The 25339-nt window shown below is 35.3% G+C and overlaps 1 protein-coding gene across 3 annotated transcripts in view; it reads right to left on the reverse strand.

The window, feature by feature from the left end:
- The window catches only part of SCFD1 (sec1 family domain containing 1), a 97611-nt gene that overhangs the window by 54811 nt on the left and 17461 nt on the right, over positions 1 to 25339 (reverse strand). For all 3 annotated transcript variants that reach the window (XM_053593801.1, XM_053593802.1, XM_053593803.1), the window contains exons 7-14: positions 23738 to 23827; positions 20759 to 20814; positions 19404 to 19489; positions 16812 to 16911; positions 9918 to 10057; positions 6420 to 6510; positions 1604 to 1677; positions 486 to 567 (exon numbers count right to left, since the gene is read on the reverse strand). In XM_053593801.1, the coding sequence (XP_053449776.1) occupies positions 486 to 567; positions 1604 to 1677; positions 6420 to 6510; positions 9918 to 10057; positions 16812 to 16911; positions 19404 to 19489; positions 20759 to 20814; positions 23738 to 23827 (719 nt within the window). The remainder of the gene's footprint in view (positions 1 to 485; positions 568 to 1603; positions 1678 to 6419; positions 6511 to 9917; positions 10058 to 16811; positions 16912 to 19403; positions 19490 to 20758; positions 20815 to 23737; positions 23828 to 25339) is intronic.

The following is a 25339-nucleotide window of genomic DNA, read 5'->3' on the forward strand; positions in this document are numbered from 1 at the left end:
CAGTATTAATCAAGTCTTAGTGTATGGTCTGTTTGCCATTTAAATTCAGCTCCATGTCCAGAGAAAAATTACAGAAAAATACTGAAGGACTGATTAAGTAAGCTGATCGGGGATAATCACAAATAAGGTAATACGAAAAAGAAATATAATGAAATATAGAAGCCCAAATATATTTGTTTCAAAATCACAATTCAATGAAACATAGTAAGAAGCTTTGATATTAACAGATTAATCTTACAGGAGTGTCCAACCTGTGGCCCACGGGCTGCATGCAGATTGTTTAAAGACTGTTATCTGTGGTGCTGAAAATCACAAGTATGCACGGACCTTTTATGATGCTCATCAGCTTTCGTTAGCATTTGTGTATTACAACTTTTCTTCCAGTATGCGGCAGAAAAGAAAATAGGTCAGACAACCCTGAAAGAAGTTTACAAAGTATAAAACCCCATATAAATGCAATGTTGTAGGAGAAAAATGAAATTTACCTTTATATGTTCTAAAACAGCAGTGGCAACATTTGTATGGAGATCAATAAGTCTTTTTTTTTCAAGAAGTTCTGGCAAAGAACTACAAGTACCAAAAAATTAAAAATTAGCCACTACATTTCTAAAATGATATAGACTTTAATAAAACTCATGCATGGGTGTTTTCTCTGAGGAAACTAAGAATAGTGAAACAGTTACAAAATGACAATTTAAATTTTCTATCAGATGAATTTAATCTCTAGGTATGAAGACATATGTACTTATTACTTTATTTATTTTCTATTTATTAGTTTAATACAGGCGTAATGCTTCTTATTTTAAAATAATCTGGGCTGGGCGTGGTGGCTCATGCATGTAATCCTAGTACTTTGGGAAGCTGAGGTGGGAGGACTGCTTGAGCACAGGAGTTTGAGACCAGCCTGAGCAACAGCAAGACCCTATCTCTATTAAAAAATAGTAAAAAATTAGCCGAATGTTGTGGTGGGGGCTTGTAGTCACAGCTACTCAGGAGGCTGAGGCAGAAGGACCACTTGAACACAGGAATTTGAGGTTTCTATGAGGTAGGCTGATGCCATAGTATTCTAGCCTGGGTAACAGGGTAAGACTGTCTCAAAAAAAAAAAAAAAGAAAATCTCTATCCCAAATTTCATTATTTCTATCATTTTACATTCTGATTCTAAACTTGGAGGTTTACAATAAAATCATATTAATGAAAACATGACTTCTACCTATTTCTAAAATATATTTTCTCTCTCCTTAATAGCAGAGTATCAAAAAACAAACAAAAACCCAAAACAAAACAAAAAAAAACCTGCTCAAATTTTAGTTAAGAAAATAGCATCAATAAAATTAAAAATAACTTACCATACTTTATCAGTAATGCTATTTTCCTAGTAAAACTGCCCCATTACACAATTCTAACTGGTAAAAGAAGCAAATGACCTGCTATGTCTAAGGGAAAACTAAAATCAGCCTGAACAATTTAGTTCTTTAAACTTTACTTAGTAGGTAATGGCCAATACTTAATAACTTCCTTTTATTAAAAACTATTTTTTTTTAACCTCCAGAATAAATCTTATCAACAGAGAGACTTCAAAGAAGATATATTGCTTACTTACCTGACGGCTGATGTGAGCTTAGCAGTATTGTCAGAAAGCATACTGATGGCTCCTTCATCTTCCCCTTCTAGTCCCTGGGGAAAAAAAAGGTCCCAGTAGCTACTTGAAAATCCCAGACCCAAGCCTAAAATTAACACAGTCCTAAGATAACTGATATACACTAAGATTTAAGTCACCTAGGATAGCAATTATTCCCCTCTGAGGAGCAAGCACATATTTTCAATAGTTATAGAAAAGTTCTACTCACTACCGGTCTAATAAATGGTTGGATGACTAAATAAATAATCAGCTGGCATTTTCAGTTAAGGGCTTGCAGTAATAAACAACACAGTAATAAACAACTGAGCTGAAATCTGAAGTTAGATCAAAGGATGGCAGAATGAACAGCACGCAACACATCTCTGAAATGAAGCCACATTACATATTTTTTCAAATCATAAAATCATATTATTCTTTTAAAAATTCCACTCTTCTCAATATTTAGATTTCCTTTAGAAAATATCACTTGTTAGTTGAGATTATTTTTGTTGTTATTAAAGCCTTAAATTTTTATGAAAAAACAAAAAGAAAAACAAAAAAAACACCAAAGATTCTGACATACTCCTTTCAGAGTTATATCAGTCCCCTGGTTGCCTCAATTCAAATAGAGCCTCTCCAAGGCACACTGTGATGAATCTATCTAAAGTTAAGACAAAAGTAAAGATTTTGCAAGCTGCCAGGAGTAAGCGCCAACTGACCTACAGGAGCAAATTTATCAGGCTGAACGCGGACTTCTCTAATGAAACTTTTCAAGCCAGAAGACAATGGTCATCTGTCTTTAATCTACTTAAACAGAACAATTTCCAGCCCAGAATTCTATATCCCGCTAAGCTAAGCTTTAAAATTGATGGAGAAATCAAATCTTTTATGGATATGTAAACATTGAGGAAATTTGCCACAATAAGACCAGCCTTACAGGAAATATTTCAATCTGTTCTACATGCTGACTATCACAACAGACCTTCAGCAAAGTAAACACCCAGAAACTAAAGGACAGAACCTAGTTTCCACAATGATGCAAAAGACAAAACTAAGCAATGTACTTTCACAAAATAAGATGGATAGAACACTACTACACTTACCAATTATCTCAACAAATGTCAATGGCTTGAATTCCTCACTGAAGAGGCATAGATTGGCTGATTGGATTAAAAAACACAAGCCATCTATTTGCTGTCTACAGGAAACACACCTCACGTCCAAAGACAAATTAAAACTCAGAGTTAAGGGTTGGAAGTCAATTTTTCAGGCAAACGGAATTCGGAAGAAAAGAGGGGTTGCAATCTTATTTTCAGATACATGTGGATTTAAAGCAACGAAAGTCAAAAAGGACAACAATGTTCACTTCATATTGGTAAAGGGAAAAATACAAGAAGACATTTCAATTCTAAATATTTATACACCCAATTTAAATGCTCCCAGATTCTTGAAACAGACCTTGCTTAGTCTGAGCAATATGATATCCTATAACACCGTAATAACAGGGGACTTCAACATCCCTCTCTCAGAGCTGGACAGATCCTCTAAATTGAAAGTAAACAAAGATATTAGAGATTTAAATGAGACCCTGGAACAACTGTGCTTGAAAGATGTATATAGAACACTCCATCCCAAAGATAAAGAATATACATTCTTCTCATCATCCCATGGAACATTCTCCAAAATTGATCATATCCTCGGACACAAAACAAACCTCAACAGAATCAAAAGAATTGAAATTCTACCTTCCATCTTCTCAGACCACAAGGCACTAAAAGTAACTCCAACAAAAATGCTAAACCTCCCAAAAGGCATGGAAGTTAAACAACCTTAAGCTGAATGACAGTTGGGTGTGGGAAGAAATAAAAAAGGAAATCATTAACTTCCTTGAGTATAACAATAATGAAGACACAAGTTACCAAAACCTATGGGATACAGCAAAAGCAGTCATGAGAGGAAAATTTAGTGCTTTAGAAGCCTATATTCGAAAAACAGAGAGCGTGTCAACAAACTCACAAGCCATCTGATGGAATTGGAAAAAGAAGAACAATCTAAGCCTAAACCCAGCAGAAGAAAAGAAATATCCAAAATTAAATCAGAGATAAATGAAACTGAAAACAAAAGAATCATTCAGAAAATTAATGAAACAAGGAATTGGTTTTTTGAAAAAATAAATAAAATAGATAAACCTTTGGCCAGACTAACTAGAAATAAAAAAGTAAAATCTCTAGTAACATCAATCAGAAATGATAAAGGGGAAATAACAACTGATGCCACAGAGATACAAGAGATTATCTCTGAATACTACCAGAAACTTTATGCCCAGAAATTTGACAATGTGAAGAAAATGGATCAATATTTAGAATCACACCCTCTCCCTAGACTCAGCCAAGATGAAATAGATCTCCTGAACAGACCAATTTCAAGCACTGAGATCAAAGAAACAATAAAAAAGCTTCCAAAAAAAAAAAAAAATGCCCTGGTCCAGATGGCTTCACACCAGAATTTTATCAAACTTTCAAAGAAGAGCTTATTACTATACTGCAAAAAATTGAGGAGGAAGGAATCTTCCCCAACATGTTCTATGAAGCAAACATCACCCTGATACCAAAATCAGAAAAAGACCCAACTAAAAAGGAGAATTTCAGACCAATTTCACTCATGAATATAGATGCAAAAATTCTCAACAAAATCTTAGCCAATAGATTACAGCTTATCATCAAAAAAGTCATTCATCATGATCAAGTAGGTTTCATCCCAGGGATGCAAGGCTGGTTTAATATACGCAAGTCTATAAACATTATTCACTATACCAACAGTAGCAAAACCAAAGACTATATGATCCTCTCAATAGATGTGAAAAAAGCATTCGATAAAATCCAGCATCCTTTTCTAATTAGAACACTGAGGAGTATAGACATAGGTGGCACATTTCTGAAACTGATCAAAGCTATCTATTACAAACCCACAGCTAATATTTTACTGAATGGAGTAAAACTGAAAGCTCTTCCTCTTAGAACTGGAACCAGACAAGGTTGTCCTCTGTCACCATTACTATTCAACATAGTCCTGGAAGTTCTAGCCAATACAGTTAGACAAGACAAGGAAATAAAGGGCATCCAAATGGGAGCAGAGGAGGTCAAACTCTCCCTTTTTGCTGATGATATGATCTTATGTAAAGACTCAACCACAAGACTCTTGGAAGTCATCAAAAAATACAGTAATGTCTCAGGATATAAAATCAATGTCCACAAGTCAGTTGCCTTTGTATATGCCAACAACAGCCAAGAGGTTAATTAAGGACTCAACTCCCTTCACCCTAGCCCCAAAGAAAATGGAATACTTAGGAATACCTAACAAAAGAGGTGAAGGAGAATAAAGAAAATTATGAAAACCTAAGAAAGGAAATAGCAGAGGACTTTAACAAATGAAAGAACATACCATGCTCATGGCTGGAAAGAATCAACATTATTAAATGTCTATATTTCCCAGAGCAATTTACCGATTCAGTGCCATCTCTATTAAAATACCAACATTCAAGCCTTGGAAAAAAATGATTTTGCATTTCGTATGGAACCAGAAAAAAACCTGCATAGCTAAGGCAGTTCTTAGTAATAAAAACAAAGCCGGAGGTATCACCATACCAGATTTCAGGCTGTATTACAAGGTCATAGTGGTCAAGACAGCATGGTACTGGCACAAAAATAGAGACATAGACATTTGGAATCGAATAGAAAACCAGGAAATGAAACCAACAATTTACAGCCACCTAATCTTCGATAAACCAAACAAGAGTGTCCACTGGGGGAAAGACTCACTACTCAATAAATGGTGCCAGAATTGGATATCCACATGTAAAAGACTGAAACTGGACCCACACCTTTCTCCACTTACAAAAATTGATTCAAGATGGATAAAGGACTTAAATTTAAGGCATGAAACAATAAAAATCCTCAAAGAAAGAATAGGAAAAACACTGGAAGACATTGGCCTGGGGAAAGACTTTATGAAGATGACTGCCATGGCAATAGCAACAATAGCAATAATAAACAAATGGGATTTAATGAAACTGAAAACCTTCTGTACAGCCAAGGAGACAACCAAAGCAAATAGACAATCTACCCAATGGGAAAGGATATTTGCATATTTTGAATCAGACGAATGCTTAATAACCAGGATCTATACAGAACTTCAATTAATCTACAAGAAAAAACCAACAATCCCATACATCAATGGGGAAGAGAGATGAATAGAATCTTCTCCATAGATGACAAATGGCCAGCAAACATATGAAAAAGTGCTCATCATCCCTAATTATTAGAGAAATGCAAATTAAAACTACCCTGAGATATCTAACCCCAGCGAGAATGGCCCACATCACAAAATCTCAAAACTGCAGATGCTGGAGTGGATGTGGAGAGAAAGGAACACTTTTACACTGCTGGTGGGACTGCAAACTAATACAACCTTTTTGGAAGGAAGTAGGAGAAACCTCAAAGCACTCAACCTAGACCTCCTATTTGATCCTGCCATCCCATTACTGGGCATCTATCCAGGAAAAAAAGCCTTTTTATTATGAAGACACTTGTACTAGGCTGTTTATCGCAGCCCAATTTACAATTGCCAAAATGTGGAAACAACCTAAATGTCCTTCGACCCAGGAATGGATCGGTAAGCTGTGGTATATTCATGGAATATTATTCAGCCATAAAAAAAGAAAAAAGAACAAATAAACCTCTTTATCCCTCTAGATGTCCTCCTCTTCCCTATAATTTTTAGAAAGCAAACAGAATCTTACCATAATGCTTTTAAGTCGTTTGACCTCATCTTCTTGTGCTCTGTAAGATTCTAGTTCTTGCTGAACTGATTCTGCAACTTCTGGGAATGGACTAAAACAGTATCACACAAGAGAAACTGTGAGTATGACATTAAAAGATTGATTTTTGTGTAAATTCTGAAATATAGACAGTGAAGGTTTATTATCTTAAATTAACTTATTTGTATTTGATATATTTAAATCTCACAAAGGCAAAAACTAGCCAGGCATGGTGTTGTATGCCTATAGTCCCAGCTACTAGGAAAGCTGAAGCAGGATTGCTTGAGCCTAGGAATTTAGGGATGCAGCAAGCTATGACTGTGTCACCACATTCTAGCCTGGGTGGCAGAGTGAAACCTTCTTTAAAAAAAGACAAAAAACATACAGCATAAATATAACTACATATCTTTATGATATGAATTACATTTATATAATATTATTGCTTTAAAATGTATTTCATACTCATATCTAAACAAACAAATTTTATTTCTATTCTTTTCATTAACTTATTAACACATTTTCTCTTCAACTGTACGCCTGATTTTATAAGACTGAAAATCAAAGGAAGAGAAGTCACAGTACACCAAACATCAATTAAATGTTACCACGAAACAGTATCAAAGAACACATGCCAAGTACAAAGATGACATCTTACCTGCAAATAATTGTGAAAAAAACTCCTTCAATTTCAGTACTCTTAATAGCCCAGAACACTACTAGTAAAAATGGCACTTGGAAGACAGTTTTGGTGGGTCCCCTGCCTGGTATCTTCTTCCAGTCCCATGTAGTTTCATGTAGTTTAGTAATAATTTACACAGACTTCAAACACAACTGATCTACAATCAAAGAGCAGCTCAGGCAGAAAAAGTGTTACATAGCACTAATCTTGAAAAATTCTAGATGACTATTTGTTGACCATAAAATGTTTCTTAAAATGAGTATTTTTCATTTATAGGCTTAGAGGAGGTAAGAATCTTTTTCTCCTTTAAGAAAGAATTGGTTGTGTCTTCCTTTTGGGGGCAAGACATGATTGTAAGAGGGACTTTACCTAACAAATGCAATCAGTGTAACCTGGTTTCTTGTACCCTCAATGATTCCCTAACAATAAAAACAAAACAAAACAAAACAAACAAAAAAACCTTTCACCTATTCCTTAGCCCTTGACACTTGAAAATAAGTCATTAATGAAAAGCAGACTGGTAGAAAAGAAAGGAGTTCAGAATGGATTCTGAGGAACACAGTCCAATTTTATCTGACAACCCCAGACACGTACCCCATGTCCAGTAGAGTCTATGTTGCCACCCCCCAAAAAACCAAACAAACAAAAAAACCAAAAAGAAAACCCACTGAGGCTTCAGCAGAAACCCATTCCAGCTAATTATAAGGGAACTACACTTACAGGCAAGCTCTTTGTCTCCTGGGTCACTACCTCATCTGTAAAATGTGCTGCCTGAACTATAATATTTATCTTCAAAATCCACAGTATCTTCAGGTCTCAGCCAACAGAGAATAAATGCTAGTGTTTATTGAGTGCTTTTACTATATGCCAACACTGTGTTAAGAATTTATCTCTATTATCTCATTTAATCATGACTTGTTGTTGAGTAGCTAAGACCAGGTGCTTTGAGATGTGAGAACCATACCTAAGGATGAACAGCATTCTTTCTTTCTTCCATTTGGCTTTACCAATGGCAGCCGGATGACTCTGGGCAAGTTATTTCTTTATATCCGTTTTCCCAATTTCCCTAACAATCTTCTGGAATAGGAAAGTGGATGTAGAATTATCATCTTCCCATTGTACTGATGAGAAAACTGAAGCTCAGAGAAGTTTAAGTCAGTTGCTTGACTCTATGCTTCTTCTGGTGGTTTTGTGTCTATGTTATTGTAGCACAATGTGCAGGGTAAGAGGTCTGTTCCCACTTAACACAAAGCTGAAGCTTTACTATGCAACTGACCTCTCAGATGGTTCCTAAACATATTCAAAATTTCTGTATTTGAGTAAAGAGATTTGTTTCTTAAGCTTTTCTCTATTAGGGAATGTCACCTTTAAAATATCCTGTACTCTAAAATGCCTCTTAATAAAATGTAGTTTCTTGTACTTCCTTCTGGAGGAAAATGTACACTACAGAATTGCAAACGGAAGATTATTATTTAAAATAAAGTAGGGTGCTGGCCACTTGCACAGGGGCTGGCAGGTTCAAACCCAGCCTGGGCCTGCTAAACAACAATCACAACAAAAACAAACAAAAAAAAAGCTGGGCATTGTGACAGGCGCCTGTAGTCCTAGCTATTTGGGAGGCTGAGGCAAGAGAATTGCTTAAGCCCAAGAATTTGAGGTTGCTATGAGCTGTGACGCACAACACTCTACTGAGGTATTGACATAGTGAGACTGTCTCAAAAAATAAAAAAAGTAAAATAAATAGTACCTACAACTGCTATCGTCAGAAAGACAGTGATGGGCGGCGCCTGTGGCTCAGAGGAGTAGGCGACAGCCCCATATGCCGGAGGTGGCGGGCTCAAACCCAGCCCCAGCCAAAAACTACAAAAAAAAAAAAAAAGAAAGAGTGATTTTTTTCACAGAGATAGTCAAACCTTAGTTATAGCGATCTGATTTCCCAATTTAAAAAAAAGTTAAAAGCAAAAAAGAAGAAAATGGTAAAATATACAAAACACCCTCGCACATCAACCCAATTCTGTATCTTCTCTTTAAACATAAACATAAAACGAGGTCAAACACAGCAGCTCTATCAAGGACACACGTGTATGCACACTTTAAACACTGAAAATCATAGTTTCATCATCACTGATAAATGGCATTCTTCTGAGGAATGATATTTCTGTTTGTTTAGAATGACTTCTGTAGCCACAATGACCACTAAATAAATTTTATAACAGTTAGTGAGCCCACATAGTACTCTAAACTGTAAGGGGAATAACAATACTGGGAATGTGTATATCACCCTACAATAAATTACTGGGCAAATTATTACATTTTTTTCACCCATTATTTGTAATATACATGGAATAAATCTCTGCATTTCAGACTTAGGTATTCTCTCCACAGGTTTGTGGGGTTTGTATGAAGGGAAACAGTAAAAAAGGAAAAATCCCACCCCAAAGTTTCCCTATCACAAAACTGCATTTTGATGAAAGGCAGAAATGGTCTTACAGAGAGTCAATGGAGACAGCAACAAAACTTAAAGAGACTATCTGTAAAATATGCAAAATCATTGCATTAGATATGCAAACTTATTGCAAAATGACCCTACAAACCAACAACAAAAAACCAACCCCCAAATCAGGAAAAAAACAAGCAATAAAAACACACACTTATGGATTATTTAATTATAGCTCCCACTCATTGTGTGAATGAATCACCATGACTGTTTTGATTTTTTCCTCAAATTCAGAGGTCAGATGACATCATCATTTCTCTTATAAGGGACGAATCTTTTACTTACTGAAATTTTTCTTTCTTACCTTCCTTTATGTTTTTGCCAGAATTTATCAACTGGAGTTAAATCATAGGACTTCTTGTTTTTTCTCTTTGGTCTGGCACCAGCTGGAGAGTTTTCCACTCCGGAAGATTCTTCCAAATTAACCCTGTTTAAGTGGAAATCCTAGGAAAAAGTAATCCTGTTTTAAATAATTGTTTCTTGAGTTTAATCATAGATTCTTGCTGCGCTTTCTAGTATTTCCAAAGAAAAAATATAGATCTGAAATTTAAAAGATTTTTAATCTTTTGTTACATACAGATGTACGTTTTTTGAGACAGAGTCTCACTCTGTTGCCTTGGGTAGAGTGCCGTGGCATCACAGCTCATAGCAAACTCAAACTCCTGGGTTTGAGCAATCCTCTTGTCTCAGTCTCCCAACTATCTGGTACTGCAGGCACCCATTACAAAGCCTGGCTAGTTTTTCTATTTTTAGTAGAGATGGGGGTCTCACCATTGCTCAGGCTAGTCTTGAACTCCTGAGCTCAGGTGATCCACCTGCCTCAGCCTCTCAAAGTGCTAAGATTATAGGCATGAGTCACTGTGCCCAGTGTCATACAAATGTACTTTCAGTTGTTTATTTATTTTTTGAGACAGAGTCTCACTTTGTTGCCTTGGGTAGAGTGCCATGGCGTCACAGCTCACAGCAACCTCAAACTCTTGGGCTTAGGTGATTCTCTTGCCTCAGCCTCCCAAGTAGCTGGGACTACAGGCATCCGCCACAACGTCCAGGTATTTTTTATTGCAGTGTCATTGTTGTTTAGCTGGCCCAGGCCAGGTTAGAACTTGCCAGCCTTGGTATATGTGGCTGGTGCTGGAACCACTGGGCTACAAGCACCAAACCATGTTTATGTATTTAAATGAAAGTATTAGATGTATACAATTAAAATTTCCAAAAATATATAAAGAGAAAAAACATGCTAAAGTTTTTGTGTATCCTGGAAAATACTTATGCTTATACTAGAATATACATATCTTGTAAATTTTACTTTAAAAATGGGATTAAATTATACATATTTTCTAACCTCCTTTTATCATTAAATAATGTATTTTAGAACCTTTTCTATATATATATACACACACACATCTATCTCATCTTCTTCATGGCTACAAGTCATGTTTAGCTATATCAACGTATTTAACGAGGCCTCTTGATGCTTGGTTGTTTCTAATACAGTCATAATCTTAAATATAATTTTTAATTTCTTGGAGAACCTTAAGATTCTGAAGTGTACTTGAGGGATGCATTGCCTTTTTTAAAAATTACATTAGAAGCTACAATAATAATAGCACTCCCTTTCACATAAATTCTAAGAGCCAGTCAGGCTACTGTTGCTAAACTTTTCTGCCCAGAACTCATACAAGGTTTTTTTTTTTTTCCTTGCCCTTTTCTGAAAAACCAAACATACAATAGGCAAAAATAAAAGTAATTACCTTTTCCATCCTTTCCCTCCCCTTGCATTAGACCTATGGGTTCCTTCACACAACAACAGTATTTTATGGTTCAACTCTACTTAAGAAGTGAGTTAGAAATAAAAATGTCTATCATTAAGTGAGCAAACGAACAATAAATAAATAAGAAAGTATACAGGAAGATTATCAAGCATGATACTTTGATGCAATCATTTTAGTTATCGGGTATCTGTATTTATTTTTAATTAATGATTATTCTAGGTCTTGTCAAATTAAATATGCTGAATACAATTTAATCACCTCTAGATAAAACAAAGACAATAATGACTTAGATCATTAGAATATACCCTGTAACTTTCTCAAATAAATCCTTTATGATAGCTTATTTCCTTGCTATTTTTCTCTTTGACATAAACAATAGTGTGAAATATATAGATGTCTAACTGCCATAGTGGAGTAGCATGTCTATTTTCTGTCAAATAAATTACAGAAGCAATGAGGCAATCTTCTCCTACTTATATGTAAAATCCATCAAAGACAAAAATCACAGAAAGAACAGGTATCTTTTATTTGGAAGGCAATTATTCTTAGCACTTTAACTCATTTGATCCTCACAGTAAATCTTAAAAGTAGTAATAAAATTCCCATTTCAGAGAAAAAAAAACTGAGGCACAGAGAAATAAGTTAATTGCCCGAGGCTACACAGAAATATGTAGCAGAACCAAGATTAAAACCCAAACAGGCCGACTTTAGACTTTATTTTGCTAATTCTATTTTTAGCAAAAATAGAGTAACTGGAATCAGATCCTATTACTTGAAATTCCCTACAGTGTAGAACACTGAATAGCCCTGGGTTGTATAAATAGGCAGTTTAAAGACCTGAGGAGTTGCAATACATTTTTGGGATAATAAAAAGGACGTTATATTTCAACCTATTAATATTATTTTTCCTACAGACATGTTATTATAAGGCAAGAATATCAGAGACCTTATGTAATTCCTCTCAGTTTCCCTTTTCCATATCTAAGCCTCACTGTGTAAAACACTTCATCCATATAGAAAGAAAGCACAACTGCAGAAAAAACACAACTGTGGAAAAACATTTGTTTTTTTTTTTTTTTTGAGAAAGAGTCTCAAGCTGTTGCCCTGGGGGCGTCATAGCTCACAGCAACTTCCAACTCTTGGGCTCAAGTGATCCTCTTGCCTCAGTTTTTCTATTTTTAGTAGAGATGGGGTCTTGCTCTTGCTTAGGCTGGTCTTGAACTCGTGAGGCTCAAGCAATCCACCCAATTTGGGAAAACATTTTAAACAATGAACAGATATTAATGGTTATATCTATAAAGAAGCCTAGCTTTAAAAAATTATCTAACCAAACAAGATAGAAGAGGAACATCTTTAAACAGTTAGGCTTTATTAACTAGAATTTCTTGCGAAGTGCTATTTCCATGGTGATGACACAACTCATTCAAAATAAAAGTCACTTGTTAGCAAAATACTATTCTAAAAATAGGAAAGCACATTATTGCTATAGTATTGATGGAATACTTAAAAGGAAATATAAAATAATAAAGTAATAATAGATGTTTAGAATTTTGAGAAGTAACATAATAATGGGAAGGACATTCTCTTTTTTTGCATAATAGCAAGGCAAATAAGGAAAAGTAATTCAATCCTGAAAATGGGGAAATCTGAACATTCTGTGCTGTACTTAATCATTTTAAAGCAATTGAACATTTAAACACAAATAAAAGACACAGAATTGGTTTTAACATAGTAGAGTCTAATCAGTTTCCATTGAAAGTCAAAATTTCCTCCCTTAGAAGACAGGATAAAATCACCAGATATAAATAAATTGCATTAGGAAGTGCAGAAAACTTTGCGATACCTTCAACAGTGTCCTAGGTTCAAGCAATCCTCCTGCCTCAGCTTCCCTCAGTCCCCTGTAGCTGGGACTGCAGAAGCCTGACACAGTGCTCAGCTAATATTTTTTATTTTTAGTAGAGACAAGGTCTTGCTCTTGCTCAGGTTGGTCTGGAACTCTTGATCTCAAGCAATCTACCCATCTCTGCCTTCCAGAGGGCTAGGATTATAGGTGTAAGCCATTACATCCGGCTAAATCTTTATTAATTTAAGCCACTGATGTTTGAGGGTTGGTTTAGACTGAACAGCACAACCTATCCTAACCTAAATCAGAGTCCAAGGTATTTTATACAGCATCAGCCATCATCGTTGAGAAGTTGGTTCCTGCTTATTAAAGCACAGTTCTTTGTAACACTAGGAATGATTAGCTGGAACCCCCCCGCCCCATACACTGCTAGGGTTTTTTCTACCATATGTTTTCTACCCGTCTTCATCTGATAATTTCAGTTCACATGCAATTTATTTAACTATTAAAGAATTTGGGCCAGGCTCGGTGCCTGTACCACAGTGGTTAATAGCACCGGCCCCACGCACCGAGGCTGGAAGGTTAGAACCCAGCCCAGGCCTGCTAAACAACAACGACAACTGCAGTAACAGAAAAAATAACTGGGCATTGTGGCGGGCGCCTTTAGTCCCAGCTACTTAGGAGGCTGAGGCAAGAGAATCACTTAAGCAGAAGAGTTTGAGGTTGCTGTGAGCTGTGATGCCACAAGACTCTACCGAGGGTTACCTAGTGAGACTGTCTCAAAAAAAAAAAAAAAAAAAAAAAATTATTTATTTGTAAACTGATTCCTTTTTTATTCTTGAGTGACAAAAAAACAAACCTTATTAAAGTCCCTATACATGTTACTATAAACTCCGATTTAATGTTTTAAATAAGAGTAAGTAGTAGAGGGCAAAGGTATTAAAAGGAAACCTAAGATTTGAAAAAATAGAGGCCTGTAAAACGCAAGTTACCTAGATGAAATAATATTCATCTTTTTGACTGATGGCAACCACACTTTGTAGCTGAACAATCAACTCTGCTCCTCTTACAAGATATAAAAACAAAGAATCAGAGTGTTTTAATGACTAATTTTGCTTCTTATATACTGATAAAAGGAAAAGGTACTGCAAAGAGTGTATTTCCCATTTCCAATGACAAAATTATCTGTTTGATACATGGGGAAGCTGTGTGGATTTTCATAGTTGTTTCCAAGATCTAATATATAAATAATTATCAATGGTGCAGATTTTTAGGTAAAGACATTTAATATAAAAATCAAATTGCAATTTTAAGTTAACATTTTCTATTTAGAACTATTACTCCATCTTCTGGAGGCAAGAGGTATAATTACTAAGAATTTTTAAAGCTCTGAAAAAAGTAATAGTTTTTAACAATCAAAAGATGGCATGATTACAATTTATGACATCTCAGTTATAATTTGTTCACATCTAGAAACTGCATTAAAATTACTGAACATTATTAGGTCACTGTAAGTTATGATGTTAATTATAACCAATCTTTTCAAAGATTGCCAACTTTTTATGTGAAGAGTTAAAACAAAACCCTCAAACAGCCCTACCATCTAGTTTCACCATTTTTTACTTTTAAAACGGTATCTTAATTTCAAAGAGTAGGACATAAAAATTATGATGAAGGCCAGTATAAAAACTCATTTTATAGTCCTTATATTTATTCTCACTTCATCCTGGAACACTGAAAACTTCATCAAGGAACAGTATTGGTCTTGTTGGTTTTGGACCTGATCTTTCTCATCTATACTCCTTCCCTTGGTGATCTCATCTTGTTTTTTGGCTTTCTCTCATGCTAAGACAACTCCAACAGTTTTCTAACTCATTTCCTTGCTGTTACTATGCCTTCAAGGAGTCCATTTTCAACATAGCAGCTAGAGTCATAGACTTAAAATATATGCCAGAGCTGCATGTTGCTCCCATTTTTCTCACATTAAAAGTCAATGTCTTGACGGTGGCCCGTAATACCCTATCTTACATGGTATATGCCTTCCCCTGTCCTGTTTAGCCTTATCTCTCGCTACTTTCCCCCTGCCTCACTACATTGTGGCTACCTGGCTACCTTGCCAGCCTTTAAATGTATCAGGCATTCTTCTGCCCAGAATGATTTTTTCTCACATAGCTATATAATTCACTACTTTACCTCTGGATTATCTCTCAAGTGTCACTGTATCAGTAACACCTTCCCTATTTTAAAACTTCAGTAACATTCACTATTACTTACTTTATTCTCCAGAGTACTTTCCACCTTCTGAAATGTTGTAAGTTTTGTTTATTTGTTGCCTATCTCTCCTAATGGAATATAAGCTCTAGGAAGACAAGAGGGCCTTTGTCTTTGTTACTGCTAAAACCAGGGTCTGAATATCTGTTAAAGAGTAGACACTTAAATACTCTTTGAAGTGAGTTCCTCATCTTTTACCTGACCCCCTGAAAAATCTTCCAGATTCCATTACTCAGGTTTGAATTCAGAGTTCCTTTGATTCTTCTTGTCTTCTCTACTAATTTGCATTCACTGCTGTTTCTCTGATACTTATCCTAAAGTCATGGCATAGGACTCTAGGATAAGGAAATACATAGAATTGCCAATTTCTGTTAGTAATCCTAAATCTGATATATTTAAGTAAACACTTTAGAGGTAATATTCAGGTTTTAAAGAAATGAATTTTTTTACATATCCAAAAGACAAATGGTCTAATGCATATCTTTCATTTCCTTTTTATACAACATTCCAGGCAATCTTTGCAAGAATTACACTATTATTTACCATAATCTCTAAAGGACTAGGCTAGGAGTTAATAAACTATTTAAAGAGTATTAGTCTTAACAGGGCCAATGATTTGGGTTCAAATTCTTTAATTTTTGTGTCTCAATTTTTCTACCAAATAGAGACTAATCTGGACATAATATTTTGTAGAGAAATTATTTGTGTACATACTTTCTTTTTGTCCTAAAAGACTGGGACTGTGTTTTATTTATCTGTGTATATGCTAAACATATTATTTAGTAGCTGAATATATGCATGGATAAATACAAATTTTTGTTTTAAGCATGAAATCAGGTATGTGGAATTACTATAGAAACTATATGGTATAACATTAAAAAAAAACAACTATTTTTATCACAAAATGAGGTCTAATTGATTCCCAGAAAAAAAGGAGAAATTACAGCTTTTCTCCCACATTTACATGAACAAAAATATGTTGCTCATTTTCTTCAATTGTTTTCTTTTCCATGATCTACAATTTAAAGATCATACATTTGGAACTTTAAACTTTAACGCTTCACTATTCTTTAGTATCTGCATCCAGTGATTCCAAAACCTACCACTTTTTGTTGATATTTTTCAGCTCCCTCCTTCTCATATTTGTTTCTGTAGCCACGATGTTAACTTTAAAGGAACCATTGCATGTTACTGTATTTTAGTAATAAGTGCATATTTAGCCTCTTTTTTTTTTTTTTTTTGGCCGGGGCTGGGTTTGAACCCGCCACCTTCGGCATATGGGACCGGCGCTCTACCCCTTTGAGCCACTTACCAGTACATCATGCACCAATGCTTGATATGTCCAAGTATGATGTAAAGGAGTTGCCAAATCTATGTTTCTGTCAACAAGGACTAATAAAGGCCTTTGGAAACTGTAAATATATAAAAAAAAATTATGTAAGTCTTGATACAGCTAAAATTTTCTAACACTTTAGTATATGCTATTTTGATATGAATAACAGTGTGCTAATATTCACACTTTATAATACTTTGCTTTATTAAAAAAATGTTTAACATGGTTAGTAAAGTATAGTAATGCTTTGGACTAGTTGTAGCCTGTGTACAATGCCAGATTATTTCACATTTTTGCAGAAAAAGCAAAAAGGAATAGTTATTACCAGCCTTAAGGAAAACAAAGCAAGTAGGAGGTTATAAATTTACACAAATGTTTGGCAGTTTCATATATTATAAATCACATTTTTTTCTATCAACACATTCAACAGAGCAGGCTCCAGAGAGCAACAAAAAACTCTATCCTATTACAATACATAAAATGAAAACATCAAGCCACAATGGTACCTAATTATATTATTATCCCCTTAACAGACAAGGCATATGACACTTAATGTACTGTTTACTCATTACAATTTAGATGTGATACAGACTACATTTAAAGTGAATGGAGGCACAAAGTCATTTGGTTACCATGTCTACAGAAGTTTTATTTAGAGATCTGCTTCGGAGGCACTAGTGTATCAGGAGTATACACCATTTTAAAAGGCACTGCCATTTGGTAATATTAATTAATATACATATTTCCTCCCGTAAAAGACCTCTCTTTTAATAACTCATTTACTCTTCGAGGTATAGACAGTGGACTTTCCTAATGCACTGACTATAGGATAAAAAGTCAGAGGCATCCTCACAATCTATCATCATTACACCAGAGCTGGGTGGAAGATGAAGGAGGATGGTCTACTACAGGGTTTCTTCTTAACCTTAGCACTACTTATGTTTGGGGCTTGAAAACTCATTGTTACGGGGGTTGTGTTGTGCATTTCAGAATATTCAACAGCATCCTACAACACATCCATTAGATTCCAGTACTACCTACCTAGTGATGACAACATGTCTCCAGACACTATCAAATGTCTGTAAGAGACACAAACCTCCCCTATGGGATTCCCCAGCCTACAGGTAAATTCAGATGTGTTTAACAATACTCCAAAAAGTCTGTTGACCCCAGTTAAATAATAAAAATAAGAAATAACTATACTGTGATAATGTGAATAAATTTTTTAAAACAGTGCATTTTACATTGGTTTCTGGGGCCTATGCCAAAGTACTATAAAAAGGGAACTAATAAGTGAGGTATAACATAGTGGTTGTTTCTGTTAAAAACAAAATTGGGGGGCGGCACCTGTGGCTCAGTGAGTAGGGCGCCGGCCCCATATGCCAAGGGCGGCGGGTTCAAACCCAGCCCCGGCCAAACTGCAACAACAAAAAAAACAGCCGGGTGTTATGGCGGGCGCCTGTAGTCCCAGCTACTCGGGAGGCTGAGGCAGGAGAATCGCCTAAGCCCAGGAGTTGGAGGTTGCCGTGAGCTGTTTGATGCCACGGCACTCTACCGAGGGCAATAAAGTGAAACTCTGTCTCTACCAAAAAAAAAAAAAAAAATTGGGTGAGAACTTGACTTTCTGCTCTACCTAATGAGAAACATTTTAAGACCACTTAACACCAGCAATTAAATCATAGAACAGTTTAAAATAATGTGGAAGTTAAGGCAGTTAACCAAATAAGTGAAACACAATGTTAATGCGAACACCAAATAATAGTAATACATAATAATACAATAGTAATACATAAGGCAACAGAGCCACCAAAATGGATTGGAAATGAAGTCTTCAGATGGTTATGAAATTATTATTCCTAGCAGACAGTTATTTTACCGGCATCAATTTATTTTCATGGGCTTATAATTCACCTAAATGGGGCATAAGAGTTAATTTTACAAAATATGTATAGTCTCATCTTCTTTATAATTCTCAGCATTTGAGTGGGTTTCTTTACTTTCCCCCTCCATTATTAAATGTACTAAATATATAGAGTTTTTAAGTTATTTGTATTCAGTAATAATAGAGCAACCAGAAACTCTGGCATACCAACTCATGCTAGAAATGCTAAAAATGATACAATGTTTTGCAAGTTTAGGCTATTAGTATTTCAGTGTAAAATGGAAATTATATAATAAAAGTACAAACAAATAAGTATCACAAGTTTTTCATTTTTTAAAAAATTACTAAGAGTTTTTTGTACTGGTATGGGGGATGGTAAGTTAAAGGGGGATGGTAAGTTAAAGGAAATGCCTTCTGACCTTCAAAATTTCATAAACAGAAAAATTTCCTCTGCAGATAAAAAAATGCCACAGAAATTTTTACCAAAACAAGGTAAACTAAATTAACATATTCCATTTGCATTTCAAGAACAACTTGAATCAAAACTGTGATCACGATTACCTCCTTAAAAAGAAACAAATTCCAATTACAAGGATAAGGGGTTTCTATCAGACAAGAAAAAAATAACAAAAGAACTCTACAAATGTTTTATTTTCAAGTCCTATACATATATTAGCTAATCTTGATACCTGAATTGGCCAGCTCCAAGTGTATCACCTGTAAAAAGACTATTTCGTGCATCTCTTAGATTTTCCCGAAGTTTCTTATCTAGTTTCTGAAAAACAAAATTTTAGATTATTATTTTTTTTTAGAGACAGAGTCTCACTCTGTCGCCCTCCGTAGAGTGCCACGGCATCACAGCTCACAGCAACCACCAGTTCTTGGGCTTAGGCAATTCCCTTGCCTCAGCATCCCAAGTAGCTGGGAGTACAGGTGCATGCCACAACACCTGGCTATTTTTTTTGTTGCAGTTCAGCCGGGGCTGGGTTTGAACCCGCCATGCTTGGTATATGGGGCAGGTGCCCTACTCACTGAGCGGCTGGCACCCTACTCACTGAGCCACCAACGCAGCCCTCGATTCTTAAGAACAGTTTTTCACGTAACTTTATGTAGGGCAATACATAACGTATTTTTACTTTCATAACCAACTTAGAATTTCTTTACAAAATAGCAATTCTAAAATTTAAATATTTCAGCTTCTTTGCCTTATTAGTATCATTGTAACTTGGACTTGAAAAAGACCAGTGCCTTTTCTATTGTAACTCAGGGCTGATTCCACTAATGAGCACTTTTCATTGACTAATTTTACTTTAGGTCCAGGAAACACTCTGTAGTAGTGACCTGCCCTCTTTCCCCAAGTATGACTGCTGTATCAAGAAAAGTGTCTACATGGAGAAAATGTTTACTTTGGTGAGGGGGAGTGAAGAGAGTAGTGGTAGGTACAAGAGGCCCCCAAAGAGAAATGGAATGAGTAAAAGAAAGTAGCCCTCACCAATCAGGGATTCATCTGGGCTAATAAAGCTCCAAAATGTTAATGTGTCTTCCTCTGTGTTTCCTTACCACTCACCTTCTTTCCTTTTCAGTAATTCTGTAATTTCTCCAATCCCTTATTTATTTTTTAATCTTCAGGGCAAATTTGTGAGTACTCAATCTATCATGAATATTTCATTTCAGGATAGTGGAACAGCAAAATGTGCTGCATCATTTTAAAAATGGTAATAAATGTTTGCTAAATGAAGTTAAATGTTAAATTATCTGGGTAATCAAGTAAGTGTAAAATACTACTTGGAGAGACAAGGATAAATGGGAAGTATACAATTTAGGAAAAAAATAGGACTGGAAAAGTACACTACAGTAAATAATTATATTCTATCACATAGAAACATACAATGATTCGTTTTTATCTTTGATGGAATCCCAATGTAATAAAATAAAATAAAAATATTTGCCATTAACCATATATTTAATACTAATACTTGAAGTACTTATGGGAAAAAACGTCATAAAATGTTATTTATCTCCAGTGATATTTGCATGAACTCACCATTGCTACCATTTCTGCTGCTGTTCCTCTTGAACATCTGATTATAGGAACAGCACCTATTTTAACAATAAATGTTAGCAATAATCTTGACCCTTAATAAAAACACTTACAATGTACATTAACATCAAAAAATAACAGATACAGGCTATACACATAAAAGGATTTATAATCTTAAGAGTAAAAGCAAGGTTTCAAAAAGGAAGCTTTCCATTAATAAAGAACAAGGGGGAGTCAGAAGAGAACAAATTCTATATAGAGCTGATGGGTGTGACCAAATGTTTCAGTGGATTAAATAAGTCAGCATTTGACCTCTTACAGGCAGTTTCAGAAATAAATTTACTCCCTATTCACAGGATTCACTTTAATTTGACTGAAAAGAATGAAAGGAATTTAGCAGTTTGGGATTATTATTTTTTTTTTTTTTAGAGACAGAGTCTCACTTTATGGCCCTCGGAAGAGTGCCGTGGCAGCACACAGCTCACAGCAACCTCCAACTCCTGGGCTTAAGTGATTCTCTTGCCTCAGCCTCCCGAGTAGCTGGGACTACAGGCACCTGCCACAATACCCGGCTATTTTTTGGTTGCAGTTTGGCCGGGGCCGGGTTTGAACCCACCACCCTCGGTATATGGGGCTGGCACCTTACCGACTGAGCCACAGGCGCCGCCCCAGTTTGGGATTATTATTTTCTGTTTGTTTTACAAGTTGACAATAAACAGTTGTAGTCTTTTATTTATTTTTTGAGACAGGATTTTGCTCTGTTGCCCAGGCTGGAGTACAGTAGTGCACTTCGTAGTTGCAACCTCAAATTCCTGGGCTTAAGTAATTCTCCCACCTCAGTCGTCTTGAGGAGCTGGAACTAAAGAAATATTTTTGGACAGAAGAGGTCTTGCTATTTTGCTCAGGCTGGTTTTGAAATCCTGGGCTCAAGCTATCCTCCTGCCTCATCCCCTGAAGTGCTAGGATTACATTTATGAGCCACTGCACCTGGCCTGCATTTCAGATTCTATAGAAAAACATACTTAAGTCAACTGCAAAAGTAAAATATGGAATATAAGCAAAATTTTCAGAAATGTTTCTTCTGATGATAAAAGTTACATATGCTTGTTATAAAAGTTAATCCTCTTGATTCCAGCCCTTCCCCCCCCCCCCAACCAGTAATCTCCATTAAGAATAATCCCCACTAAGAATTTCAGGTTGTTTTCTAGTGTGTGTATATATAAAAAACAAAATAGGGAATTATATACACTGTCCTTAAAACTGCTTTTTTTCCTTTTAACAATTTAGTATTGACATTCTTCTATGTCAGATTGGCAGTAATTTCAATTTCTCCTTTGGAAAAAAATCACGTTGTTACTCTCCATAATAAAGGTGGCTCTAATGCTTCAGTGGTCTATGTCCCTTTTTCAATGTACCTTTACTTTGAAAATATAACCGCAAATGTCCAATAAAAAATAACCTTAATGTCCAAAATAACCCTAGCACTTGGAAGACTGTATGAGATGACAAAGTAGATAGTATCTGTTAATGACTAAATATGTGTGCTTTCTATAAAACAAAACCACCCACCCATTTGAGGGCATGTAGAGGAGGTCTAAGCAAGGAGGGGGATAAAACTCTTAAAAGAAGGGAATAAAAAAAAATAAATAAAAAGAAAAAAAGAAGGGAATCACATTAAGGCAAGATAACATTTTAAATCAGCTTTTCTCACGAGCGTAGTTTGGAGAATGGGCCCTAAAAAAATAGGATACATAGGCTCGGTGCCCGTACCCCAGTGGTTACGGCCCCAGCCACACACACTGAGGGTGGTGGGTTTGAACTCAGCCCAAGCCAACTAAACAACTGCAACAAAAAGAAAGCCAGGCATTGTGGTGGGCACCTGTAGTCCCAGCTACTTGGGAGGCTTAGGCAAGAGAATTGCTTAAGTCCAAGAGCTTGAGGTTGCTGTGAGCTGTGACGCCATAGCACTCTACTGAGGGTGACATAGTGAGACTCTGTCTCAAAAAAAAAAAAAAAAAAGGAAGAAAGAAAGAAAGAAAATAGGATACATAATGAGGTAAAGAATCAAAGATCAGAGTTAGGACTGGAAATAAAAGGAAAAAAAAATCCAGGAAAGGAGAAAGTTCCAAAATTTACATATAACTTCTCCTCAAACATTTGTCTAAATCTAAACAGGTATGGTATCTTTTATTTTTTCATTTGTGAAATGGAGACAGATCTTATTAATCTTGTGTGAGAGGATGATTTTAACTAAATAGTTTTTAGTGTTCATAAAATTAAAATTGTAATTAGGTTTCTAAACTTATCTATTAATAACAGTAAAACATAAAGTCATGTATTAGATACTAAACACAGGTAGCTGTGAGTAATTTTATTTGAATTAATGTTTTAAATTTTGAAAGAACAATAGAATAGTATTAGATGTAAGTTTAGTGTTTTATGAAGTCTTTGGCATTTGGAATTACTTTTTACCAAGGATATTATCTCTTAGCAGTATTTAATTTTTTAAAATGAAATATTGAAAGAAAATTATCAGGCACATAAATGAAGTCACCACTAACCATTTAAACAGTAGAAAGTTACAATGACCAAAGACACTCAAAAAGATAACTCAATACATCTGCTAAATGCTAACTCAAGAGAAATAAATAAATCAAGTTACTAGAAGAATTATTTTTATATACTGTTGAATGTATATTTTACTACAACTCTTAAGAGCCTCCAGAAGTCAAGATAGGTAAAACAGGGTATTAGAGTATAATATATTAAAACAAGTTGTTAAATAATTAATTTACTTTGAAGAAATAACGAGAAAGGTGCCTGTAGTCCCAGCTATTTGGGAGGCTGAGGCAAAACAATTGCTTAAGCCCAGGAGTTTGAGGTTGCTGTGAGCTGTGATGCCACAGCACTCTACCAAGGGCACCTCTGTCTCAAAACAAACAAACAAAAAAAAGAAATAACCAGAAAGATTTGAAAACTTACCAAGTGTAACAAAAAAGCAGAAGAGGCTGTCAACAATAGTGTCCATAACAGTTTCCATTTCTGTGTCTGTGATATCTGGTCTGTTAATGGCTAAAATGATATAAATAAAGAAAAAAACCTTTAAATTTATGTCTTTACAACACTTCTAAAATTATGACTAAATTTATAATCAATATACAGTTTGATAACATATTAATAATAATCAAATGGCTACAATTTTTTGCTTTAAACTCTTATTTAGTGAACAAATATTTGTTAAAAATTCTATTACCTCAAAAAAGAGAGGAAAATCAAAACATACCACTTCAGTATCAGACATTGGAAGAGTAGCAATAAGAAAAACCTCACCATATAAACTACACAAAGTTTTTGCCAGAGCAAATGGAAAATAAATATTGTATTTTATGATTTTATTTATAAACACTAGGTGGCCTTAAAAAACTGTTTATTCTATTATCCAGCTACTGTCAGAAAAGGACAATGCAAATTAATTATGGAAAAACAAATATCACATATCATTTTCTTTATACTATATATTATGTTATATTAACTTCATTTCTAATCTACAAGACTGTACATAAGTAGTCACCTTGACACCTGTAATCCTAGCACTCTGAGAAGCCGAGGTGAGGGGACCCCTGAGCTCAGTTCAAACTAGCCTCAGCAAAAGCAAGATCCTGTCTCTACTAAAAATAGAAAAAATTAGCTGGGCATTGTGGCAGACACTGGTAGCCCTAGCTACTTGGGAGACTGAAGCAGGAGGATGGCATGAATCCAGGAGTTTGAGATTGCTGTGAGCTGAAGTGATACCATGGCCCTCTAGTCTGGGGCAGCAGTGAGGGTCTGTCTCAAAAATAAATTAAATTAAATTAAAAATATTTAGCCCTTTCCTTTAGGGATGCAATTCAATAGATTTGGGATAATTCTAAGAAATCTGCAATTCTGACAAGCTCTTTATGTGATCCAGATATAAATCACCCTTGGGAATATACTTTAAGAAACACTGCAGTTTTTCACAGAGAACTCATCTCCTCTCTCATAGTATCTAGGTCCAGTGTCTGACAAACATAGATGCTTAATAAACACATGTTGAAAAGACTGAACTAATATAGTATCTACCTAGTATTTTCAATTTCCCAATATCCTGAATGTGAAAACAAATAGAGAATAACAACTTGTGATTTGCTTAAGAGAAACACAGAATCCAATTGGATATATCAACTATCTAAAGAAAGTCTGGTCCACCCAGAGAACATATACAGAATTCAAACAGGTAACACAGAATCTGGATCAAGGAAATGTGCTCTTACTTGGGTGTTACAGCCTACCATCTACCTGAATCAGATAAAAGAAATGGCATAAGGATACAAGGTGAAATTATATGAATTCAGGGGACATCAATTCAGGGGAATACATTCTCTTTGGTTCATTTTGTAAATCACTGCATAGTTAATTTTGCAGGCACTTAAAATCTCTTACTATAATTAAATCACTGACTCATTTTGTCATTCACTGGCATCGGCAAAATCTATATGGAAGCATCCAGTTCTTGGTTCTTAAGACTAATTCCACATCTCCAAATGAGTTATAATTGATGAAATT

Source organism: Nycticebus coucang, chromosome 6, assembly GCF_027406575.1.
Source record: "Nycticebus coucang isolate mNycCou1 chromosome 6, mNycCou1.pri, whole genome shotgun sequence".
Taxonomy (NCBI): domain Eukaryota; kingdom Metazoa; phylum Chordata; class Mammalia; order Primates; family Lorisidae; genus Nycticebus; species Nycticebus coucang.